Source organism: Rutilus rutilus (genome assembly GCF_951802725.1).
Source record: "Rutilus rutilus genome assembly, chromosome: 9".
Taxonomy (NCBI): domain Eukaryota; kingdom Metazoa; phylum Chordata; class Actinopteri; order Cypriniformes; family Leuciscidae; genus Rutilus; species Rutilus rutilus.
Window position 1 is genome coordinate 407,501 of NC_140223.1, and position 11,635 is coordinate 419,135.

General features: G+C 40.3%; 1 protein-coding gene across 2 annotated transcripts in view; it reads left to right on the forward strand.

The window, feature by feature from the left end:
* The window catches only part of sidt2 (SID1 transmembrane family, member 2), a 25,171-nt gene extending 15,999 nt beyond the window's left edge, over positions 1 to 9,172 (forward strand). For both annotated transcript variants that reach the window (XM_084419868.1, XM_084419867.1), the window contains 8 exons: positions 2,503 to 2,639; positions 2,923 to 3,031; positions 3,196 to 3,272; positions 3,472 to 3,518; positions 3,670 to 3,775; positions 3,913 to 4,023; positions 4,125 to 4,238; positions 8,685 to 9,172. In XM_084419868.1, the coding sequence (XP_084275994.1) occupies positions 2,503 to 2,639; positions 2,923 to 3,031; positions 3,196 to 3,272; positions 3,472 to 3,518; positions 3,670 to 3,775; positions 3,913 to 4,023; positions 4,125 to 4,238; positions 8,685 to 8,747 (764 nt within the window). In that variant the 3' untranslated portion in view covers positions 8,748 to 9,172. The remainder of the gene's footprint in view (positions 1 to 2,502; positions 2,640 to 2,922; positions 3,032 to 3,195; positions 3,273 to 3,471; positions 3,519 to 3,669; positions 3,776 to 3,912; positions 4,024 to 4,124; positions 4,239 to 8,684) is intronic.
* Positions 9,173 to 11,635: the final 2,463 nt, after the last annotated feature.

An 11,635-nucleotide genomic window follows, 5' to 3' on the forward strand; every position in this document is an offset into this window, starting at 1 on the left:
GAAGGGTTCTACGTTACAGAACAGATAAAGGGTTCTACGTTACAGATAAAGGGTTTTACATTTCAGATGAAGGGTTCTACATTAGAGAACAGATGAAGGGTTCTACATTACAGAACAGATGAAGGGTTCTACATTACAGAACAGATAAAGGGTTCTACGTTACAGAACAGATAAAGGGTTCTACTTTACAGATAAAGGGTTCTACATTACAGTTAAAGGGTTCTACATTACAGATGAAGGGTTCTACATTACAGAACAGATGAAGGGTTCTACGTTACAGAACAGATAAAGGGTTCTACTTTACAGATAAAGGGTTCTACATTACAGTTAAAAGGTTCTACATTACAGATGAAGGGTTCTACATTACAGATGAAGGGTTCTACATTACAGATGAAGGGTTCTACATTACATTTAAAGGGTTCTACATTACAGATGAAGGATTCTACGTTAAAGATGAAGGGTTCTACATTACATATGAAGGGTTCTACATTACAGTTAAAGGGTTCTACATTACAGATGAAGGATTCTACATTAAAGATGAAGGGTTCTACATTACATTTAAAGGGTTCTACATTACAGTTAAAGGGTTCTACATTACAGATGAAGGGTTCTACATTACAGATAAAGGGTTCTACATTACATTTAAAGGGTTCTACATTAAAGTTAAAGGGTTCTACATTACAGATGAAGGATTCTACATTAAAGATGAAGGGTTCTACATTACAGTTAAACGGTTCTACATTACAGATGAAGGGTTCTACTTTACAGATAAAGGGTTCTACATTACAGATAAAGGGTTCTACATTACAAATGAAGGGTTCTACATTACAGTTAAACGGTTCTACATTACAGATGAAGGGTTCTACATTACAGTTAAAGGGTTCTACATTACAGATGAAGGGTTCTACATTACAGATAAAGGGTTCTACGTTACAGATAAAGGGTTCGGTTCTACGTTACAGATAAAGGGTTCTACATTACAGATAAAGGGTTCTTCATTACAGATGAAGGGTTTTACATTACAGATGAAGGGTTCTACATTACAGATGAAGGGTTCTACGTTACAGATAAAGGGTTCTACATTACAGATGAAGGGTTCTACATTACAGAACAGATAAAGGGTTCTACGTTACAGAACAGATAAAGGGTTCTACTTTACAGATAAAGGGTTCTACATTACAGTTAAAGGGTTCTACATTACAGATGAAGGGTTCTACATTACAGATGAAGGGTTCTACATTACAGAACAGATGAAGGGTTCTACGTTACAGAACAGATAAAGGGTTCTACTTTACAGATAAAGGGTTCTACATTACAGTTAAAGGGTTCTACATTACAGATGAAGGGTTCTACATTACAGATGAAGGGTTCTACATTACATTTAAAGGGTTCTACATTACAGTTAAAGGGTTCTACATTACAGATGAAGGATTCTACATTAAAGATGAAGGGTTCTACATTACAGTTAAACGGTTCTACATTACAGATGAAGGGTTCTACTTTACAGATAAAGGGTTCTACATTACAGATAAAGGGTTCTACATTACAGATGAAGGGTTCTACATTACAGTTAAACGGTTCTACATTACAGATGAAGGGTTCTACATTACAGTTAAAGGGTTCTACATTACAGATGAAGGGTTCTACATTACAGATAAAGGGTTCTACGTTACAGATAAAGGGTTCGGTTCTACGTTACAGATAAAGGGTTCTACATTACAGATAAAGGGTTCTTCATTACAGATGAAGGGTTTTACATTACAGATGAAGGGTTCTACATTACAGATGAAGGGTTCTACGTTACAGATAAAGGGTTCTACATTACAGATGAAGGGTTCTACATTACAGTTAAAGGGTTCTACATTACAGATGAAGGGTTCTACATTACAGATAAAGGGTTCTACATTACAGATGAAGGGTTCTACATTACAGATAAAGGGTTCTACATTACAGATGAAGGGTTCTACGTTACAGATAAATGGTTCGGTTCTACATTACAGATAAAGGGTTCTACATTACATTACAGATAAAGGGTTCTACATTACAGATGAAGGGTTCTACGTTGCAGATAAAGGGTTCTACATTACAGATGAAGGGTTCTACGTTACAGATAAAGGGTTCGGTTCTACGTTACAGATAAAGGGTTCTACATTACAGATGAAGGGTTCTACATTACAGATAAAGGGTTCTACATTACAGATGAAGGGTTCTACGTTACAGATAAATGGTTCGGTTCTACGTTACAGGTAAAGGGTTCTACATTACAGATAAAGGGTTCTACATTACAGATGAAGGGTTCTACGTTACAGATAAAGGGTTCGGTTCTACGTTACAGATAACGGGTTCTACATTACAGTTAAAGGGTTCTAATTTAGAACATAGATTTTTATTCATAGTGACTTAACTTGAAATTTTAGGAGCAAAGTAAAAAATTTTTTTAAAGTTTGCGAATCCCTGATCTAATTGTATCTTTGTGTGTGTGTGTGTGTGTGTGTGTTTCAGACACGTCGTTCATGTATATGATCGCTGGACTGTGTATGCTGAAGCTTTATCAGAAGAGACACCCGGACATCAACGCCAGCGCTTACTCAGCTTACGCATGCCTGGCTGCGGTTATATTCTTCTCTGTGCTGGGGGTGGTGAGAACACACACTCACACTCTCACACACACACACACACATACTCACATCCTCACACATACACACACACATAATTTACTACGGTTATATGAGCTCATTTACATCAATTTAGTAGAAGTTCTGTGTTTACAAGAGGAAAAGTTTAATGGCAAAATTGCCTGAATCTCATACACTAGTTTCTGTGAGATTTAGGGGTCAGAAAATATCACTGGATGTCAATGAGATGAGTCAAACAAACCTGTGTGTGTGTGTGTGTGTGTGTGTGTGTGTGTGTGTGTCTCAGGTGTTTGGTAAGGGTAACACGGTGTTCTGGATCGTTTTCTCGGTGATACACATCCTGGCCACGATGCTCCTGAGCACTCAGCTCTACTACATGGGCCGCTGGAGACTCGGTGAGTCACACACACACACACACACACACACACTGAACCTACATTCAGCAGGACAAACTGATGGTGTGTTTTACTTAATCTCTCTCTGTGTGTGTGTGTGTGTGTGTGTGTGTGTGTGTGTGTGTGTGTGTGTGTGTGTGTGTGTGTGTGTGTGTGTGTTTCAGACTCTGGGATCTTGCGCAGGATATTGAATGTGATCTACACAGACTGTATTCGTCAGTGCAGTGGACCCATGTACATCGTGAGTACAACACACACACTCACACTCACTCACTCACTCACTCACTCACTCACACACAGTCTCACACACACTCAAACTCTTTCACACACACACAAGCACACACAGACTAACTCTCACAGACTCACTCACACACACACACACACACACACACACACACAGCAGCAGTATATCTGTGTCTGACGTGTGTGTTTGTCTTTAGGACCGGATGGTTCTTCTGGTGATGGGAAACATTGTGAACTGGTCACTGTGAGTTACACTATATCAACATCATCAGCATCTCTCTCGATCACATGGAGCCGAGCACACGCATGACCCGTGTGTGTGTGTGTGTGTGTGTGTGTGTGTGTGTGTGTGTGTGTGTGTGTGTGTGTGTGTGTGTGTGTGTGTGTGTGTGCAGGGCATCGTACGGCCTCATCAAACGACCCAACGACTTCGCCTCGTACCTGCTGGCCATCGGCATCTGTAACCTTCTGCTGTACTTCGCCTTTTACATCATCATGAAGGTGCGCGCTATGACATCATCACACACTGATGCTACTTCCTGTGGTCATGATCGATTAAATCTGTGTTAGTCTCATTCAGATCTTTGAAGATGTTTGTATTTGACATGATTTTACTCTGTGTGTGTGTGTGTGTGTAGCTGCGCAGCGGTGAGCGTATCAAGTGTCTGGCTCTGGTGTGTATCCTCTTCACTGCTGTGGTTTGGGGCTTTGCTCTGTTCTTCTTCTTTCAGGGGCTTAGTACATGGCAGGTGAGTCACACACACACTCATACTCTCACACTCAGTCACACACACACACACACACACACACACACACACTTGTGTTGATCAGACTCCATGTGTGTGTCCAGAAAACCCCAGCGGAGTCTCGCGAGCACAACCGTGAGTGTATTCTGCTCTCCTTCTTCGATGACCACGACATCTGGCACTTTCTGTCGTCCATCGCCATGTTCGGATCCTTCCTGGTGAGTCCAAACATCCGTCAAAGCCAAACCAGAATAAACTAGAGAATAATCCTGGCAGATGAACAGTGCTGGGGAAAGTTACTTTTTAATGTTACAATATTGCGATACTCACTTAAAAAGTAAGTAATTGCGTTACTTAGTTAATTTTTTAAAGAATTAATGTGTTACAATATTGCGTTACTCCCTTAAAAGTAACTAATTGTGTTACTTAGGTCATTTTTTTGAGAATTAAAGCGTTACAATATTGTTACTCCCTTAAAAAGTAACTAATTGCGTTACTTAGTATTTTTTTCTAGAAAAGTAATGCGTTACAATCAGGGCTTGACATTAACTTTTTTCCTCACTAGCCAATGTGGCTAGTGGTTTTCCAAAGTTACTAGCCACACAGCATTTTTACTAGCCACATTTTTGTTGTTGTGAAATTACCTGATAAAAGTGGACTATGGCGTGCTAAAATTTACTTGAACTAGATTTACAACCCTTTTAAATGTAAAACCATTGTTACATCCACCCAAATCAAGACTACATAAATATATAACAATACAGGTCATTATCATTAGCTCTGATAAGGTTGTGTGTAAAGCTCCTTTTTTAAAATAAAACCATGTATTATGTATTATATGTTGCCACATTGCTCCACCGGCATACGACATAACTCCAGCAGGGCAGCTAGCTGTCTCTCCGATTCTTTGTTGTCGGTCACTAGCGACAATACTCATTAGGGCTGTCAAAATTGCTCAAAAATGACCTTCGAATATTCCCTCTAAAAAAAAACACATAGCCTATATTCGAACTATTCGAACATCTGGTTGCGCATTTTGTCAATGATGCGCATTACGTCAATAACATGACAAATTAATACAAAGAGACATAACTACTTGTATAGGTAGTTTATTTAAGTTTAAACATATTTGACAACGTGTATACCTACACGAAAACAAGTAAATCAACTAATGGCCAAGACCGCAGACCTCACTCACTCTCGCTCACTCACTCGCAGGCACTCTTTCTCTCTCTCGCCCTCCCTCAAGCTGCGTTCACACCAAACGCGAATAGAGCGTCTGGCGCGAGTGTAAAGACGCGTTTACGCGTGTCTGGAGGTCTTGCGGCATGAATGAGGCGTCACGCGCTCTGTGCAGTTTAAATGAACAACAACAATAAGCAAATGTTGAGTGCTGATCAAGAGTTTTGTGCACGCAATTTAAGGTCGCGACTCTTATATAGCAGGCTTCATTCAGTGATTGAAACAAATATTATTAACATTAATTGAAGTTTTACAGTAGAATCGACATTGAACGCTCCGAGCGAGCTGTTCTGTGGTAAACATGGAACTTTGCCTTGACATGAAACGGTAAATAATCAAACCAGTGGAAGCCTGCAGTGCATGAAACTGCTGTATCTACCTTATTCATGCAATATCTATTCAGTCAGTACAGTAGCCTACACTTCAGAAATGTTTCTGTTTAACGTTAAATAAAATGATCCCTCAGGCAGCGCGCCCACTCGCAAAGCAGACAGCCGCGCCTCTGCTACCGCGGGCGTTTTTCCACATTCGAATATTCATTTTCACCTTCGAAAATCTGTTTTTTAAAACTATTCGAATATATATTCGAATTTAGAATATTCGTTGACAGCCCTATGGGATTTGTAGTGTCGTAGTGTCACACTTATTTCAGATCCCTTTTGAAAAGACTACAATTATTCAACCCGCCAAAGTGGCTAGTTGGAGTGACTGCGTTACCCGCCACGAGCAAAATCCACCCGCATTTGGCGGGTTGGCGGGTGTTAATGTCAAGCCCTGGTTACAATATTGCATTATTCCCTTAAAAGTAACTAATTGCGTTACTTAGTTAATTTTTTTCAGAGAATTAATGTGTTACAATATTGTTACTCCCTTAAAAAGTAATAACGTTTTTTTTGTGTGAAAAGTAATGTTACAATATTGCATTACTCACTTAAAAAGTAATTGCGTTACTTAATTTTTTAGAGAATTAATGCGTTACAATATTGGATTACTCCCTTAAATAGTAATTCATTGTGTTACTTAGTTATTTTTTTAGAGAATTAATGCGTTACAATATTGGATTACTCCCTTAAATAGTAACTAATTGCGTTACTTAGTTATTTTTTTAGAGAATTAATGCGTTATAATATTGCATTGCTCCCTTAAAAAGTAACTAATTGCGTTACTTAGTTATTTTTTAGAGAATTAATGCGTTACAATATTGCATTACTCCTTTAAAAAGTAACTAATTGCGTTACTTATAAATTTTTTCTAGAAAAGTAATGTTACAATATTGTTACTCCCTTAAAAAGTAAGTAATTGCATTACTTAGTATTTTTGTAGAAAAGTAATGCGTTACAATATTGCGTTACTCCCTTAAAAAGTAACTAATTGCGTTACTTAGTTATTTTTTAGAGAATGAATGCGTTACAAGATTGCATTACTCCCTTAAAAAGTAACTAATTGCGTTACTTAGTAATTTTTTTCTAGAAAAGTAATGTTACAATATTGTTACTCCCTTAAATAGTAACTAATTGTGTTACTTAGTTATTTTTTAGAGAATTAGTGCGTTACAATATTGCATTACTCCCTTAAAAAGTAACTAATTGCGTTACTTAGTAATTTTTTCTAGAAAAGTAATGTTACAATATTGTTACTCCCTTAAAAAGTAACTAATTGTGTTACTTAGTTATTTATTTAGAGAATTAATGCATTACAATATTGCATTACTCCTTTAAAAAGTAACTAATTGCGTTACTTAGTCATTTTTCTAGAAAAGTAGTTACAATATTGTTACTCCCTTAAAAAGTAAGTAATTGCATTACTTAGTTACTTTTTTAAGAAAAGTAATGCGTTACAATATTGCATTACTCCCTTAGAAAGTAACTAATTGCGTTACTTAGTTATTTTTTTAGAGAATTAATGCGTTACAATATTGCGTTACTCCCTTAAAAAGTAACTAATTGCGTTACTTAATATTTTTTCTTTAAAAGTAATGTGTTATAATATTGCATTACTCCCTTAAAAAGTAACTATTTGCGTTACTTAATATTTTTTCTTTAAAAGTAATGTGTTATAATATTTAATTACTCCCTTAAAAAGGTTACTAATTGTGTAACTTAGCTACTTTTTTAGAAATGTGTTACGTTACTTTTTTTTCACCTGGGCTGGGCTTGTTTTTATAACCAAAAAAAAAAAGTTATATTTTTTGGCAAATGTAAAAGCCTCAGGTTGAAGGAAATGCAGATTCACTCCTGTACAGTAGAGTACAGTAGAGGTAGAGTACATTCGTGTAGAGTACAGTTGAGGTAGAGTACAGTCGTGTACAGTAGAGTACAGTTGAGGTAGAGTACATTAGTGTACAGTAGAGTACAGTAGAGGTAGAGTACAGTTGAGTACAGTAGAGTACAGTAGCGTAGAGTACATTCGTGTAGCGTACAGTTGAGGTAGAGTACAGTCGTGTACAGTAGAGTACAGTTGAGGTAGAGTACATTAGTGTACAGTAGAGTACAGTTGAGGTAGAGTACAGTTGAGTACAGTAGAGTACAGTAGCATAGAGTACATTCGTGAAGAGTACAGTCGTGTACAGTAGAGTACAGTAGAGGTAGATTACATTAGTGTACAGTAGAGTACAGTAGAGTTAGAGTGCAGTAGTGTACATTAGAGTACAGTTGTGTACAGTAGAATACAGTAGAGGTAGATTACATTAGTGTACAGTAGAGTACATTAATGTACAGTAGAGTACAGTAGAGGTAGAGTACATTAGAGTGCATTAGAGTACAGTTGTGTACAGTAGAATACAGTAGATGTAGATTACATTAGTGTACAGTAGAGTACAGTAGAGGTAGAGTACATTAGAGTGCAGTAGTGTACAGTAGAGGTAGAGTACAGTAGAGTAAAGTACAGTAGTGTACAGTAGAGTAGTGTACACTAGAGTAAAGTACAGTAGAGTAAAGTACAGTAGTGTACAGTATAGTAGTGTACACTAGAGTACAGTAGTGTACAGTATAGTAGAGTACAGTAGAGGGCGCCGCTCAAACAAACCTTTCAGCTGCTGATATTCTGGATAACAGAAGAATAGGATGCAGGAGACGAAAGTTTAACACTTTATCAATAAAAACAAAAAAATCTCTTGAACTACAATAACCATCATGTTTACACACACACACACACAAACACACACACACACACACACACACACACACACACAAAACGCCTCTGCACTTATTTGTCTCAACATGGGGACAGGAGAGCTGTCAGTCAATAAATGTGAAAACAAAGTTACTTGTATTACTTATTTGAAAAAGTAACTTATTTGAAAACTAATGCGTTACTTTACTAGTTACTTGAAAAAGTTATCCGATTACGTAACTCAAGTTACTTGTAATGAGTTACACACAACACTGGTGATGAACACACATCATTCTGTCTGTCTGTCTCAGGTCCTGCTCACGATGGACGACGACCTCGACGCGGTTCAGAGAGACAAAATCTACGTCTTCTGATGGAGAGACATTATGGATTAGCCAATCACAGAGCAGCACCAATGAGAGGCCTCACTGCCTGAAAATCCTGCCAGTCAGAGACTATGGGAGGAGCCTCATACAGGAACTAATGCTGATAGGACAGTGAATGTGCCAGTCAAACTGCCAGAGCTCCTCCCCTCATGCTAACGCTTCAGACCTGCCCTGCGAATCTCAGCGCAGTTTCGTTTGTTTCTCTTCGCGTCTGTGTCCGTCTGTGGCCTTCTGTGTGTGTGGACCGTGTGGTTCCGACTGTAAATCCGAGCCGAGCCGAGCCGCTTCACTGATCTCATGATGATTCTGATTCGGAGAAAATCTACTTTGCACTGTCTGAAAAATTACAGATCATGTTTTTACTGACTACAAACGGAATGATTACTGAATAATAAATACTTTTTACGGTTGTATTCAGTCGTCTACGTCTGTGTTTGACCCTGAAATGAAAATTTTCATCACTTAACAACAGAAGTTACGGTGGCCGACAGGAAGTGACGTCGTCGTCTGAGACAGCAGAGAGTAGCCAGTTAAACAATGAGGTTTCTTTACAAAGATAAATTAAGAAATTATGTTTACTTAATTATTCAGTAAAACGATGCTATTGCGAATATTATTGTCACTTGTTCATCATTGTGTCAGTGTTTTATTCGCTGACTTTAGCTGAAGCTTCTTTGCACGAAGAACAACATAGTGACGAAACGCGTTTGTCCGTTCAGGGCCACCATAGAAACATGTCGATGTAAGCGGACCCGCGGTGTGTGTAGAGAGAAATGCCTCATTCTAAGCTAATAAAAACATAACGGTTCATTATGTAAGGTCTTTATACACCACTGAAAACAGTTATGTATATGATATTGCATTTCTGTCAACAGATCCTCCTGAATATTACACAATGCACCTTTAAATTTGAGCATGATATCTCAATAAATGAGCTTTCAGTGAGATGTTGTTTGGCTGCAGTACCAAACGCTTCCACTTGAGGAAATTCGTCTCCATTCATTTCCAATGGGCGAACAATACAAGTGTGTTTTTTTCAGAACCATTTAACCTTTTCAAATCATGTACATGATTTTGTGTGTTCATACAGCAAGTGCCAAACCGTTTACCATGTTTACTGATGTGTTTGTGTTACTCTAGTTTAGGCTAGTCTAAGGCATGAAAAACAAGATCTGAACAAGATTTTTTTTTTACACAGATTTTCAGATGAGTGGACAGTATGTGTTTTTGTTTTTTAACTGAAGAGAGACTGTATTAAATATGATAGTTATAACACCATAACACTGTGTGTATTTAACAAACCAATATTTTTAATTATATAAAATCATGTGAGAACTAAAATATATAGTGCAACTTCAATTAGTGCAAACGTATTGCTGAATTGTCTACATGTGTAATCATACCTTTTGCAAACATTATTCAAAACCACGATTTCTCTATTTAAAAATAATAAAATCATGGCAAAACATTAAATTCGCCCCTCCTTGAACTGCCACCTTACCGTGGTGGAGGGGTTTGAGTACCCGAATGACCCTAGCTATGTTGTCCGGGGGTATATGCCCCTGGTAGGGTCTCCCAAGGCAAACAGGTCCTAGGTGATGGGTCAGACTAAGAGCGGTTCATAAAACCCTTTATGAGAGGATTAAAAACGAGGACCGTGACGCTGCCCGGCATGGCGCAGCCGGGGCCCCACCCTGGAGCCAGGCCTGGGGTTGGGGCTCGTATGCGAGCTCCTGGTGGCCGGGCCTCCCCCCATGGGGTCCGGCCAGGCTCAGCCCGAAGAAGCGACGTGGGGCCACCCTCTTGTGGGCTCACCACCTGCAGGAGGGACTGTAAGGGGCTGTTGCAAAGTGGATCGGGCGGCAGTCGAAGGCGGGGGCCTCGACAACCCAATCCCTGGACACGGAAACTAGCTCTAGGGACGTGGAACGTCACCTCTCTGGTGGGGAAGGAGCCTGAGCTTGTGCGTGAGGTTCAGAGGTACCATCCACAGATAGTCGGGATCACCTCCTCAACTACACTCCTTGAGAGAGGATGGACTCTTCACCACTCTGGAGTTGCCCATGGTGAGAGGCGGCGAGCTAGTGTGGGTTTGCTTATAGCCCCCCAGCTCAGCCGCCATGTGTTGGAGTTCACCCCGGTGTCGCTTCCCAGTGCTCTGACTGGGGACTCCCGTCGTTCTACTGGGGGACTTCAACGCCCACGTGGGCAGTGACAGTGACACCTGGAGGGGCGTGATTGGGAGGAACGGCCCCCCTGATCTGAACCCGAGTGGTGTTCTGTTATTGGACTTCAGTGCTAGTTACAGCTTGTCCATAACGAACACCATGTTCAAGCATAAGGGTGTCCATCAGTACACGTGGCACCAGGACACCCTAGGCCGGAGGTCAATGATCGACTTTGTGGTCGTTTCATCCGACCTCCGGCCGTATGTCTTGGACACTCGGGTGAAGAGAGGGGCGGAGCTGTCAACTGATCACCACCTGGTGGTGAGTTGGATCCGATGACAGAGGAGGAAGCTGGACAGACTCGGCAGACCCAAACGTACTGTGAGGGTCTGTTGGGAACGATTGGCCGAATCCCCTGTCAGATGTTCTCCACCTCCATTATCGACGCGGCCGCTCGGAGCTGTGGCTGTAAGGTGTCCGGTGCCTGTCGAGGCGGCAATCCCCGACCCCGGTGGTGGACACCGGAAGTAAGGGATGCTGTAAAGCTGAAGAAGGAGTCCTATCGGGCCTGGCTGGCTTGTGGGACTCCTGGGGCAGCTGATGGGTACCGACGGGCCAAGCGGACTGTAGCCCGGTTGGTTGTGGAGGCAAAAAATTTGGCCTGGGAGGAGTTCGGTGAGGCCATGGAGAAGGACTACCGGTCGGCCT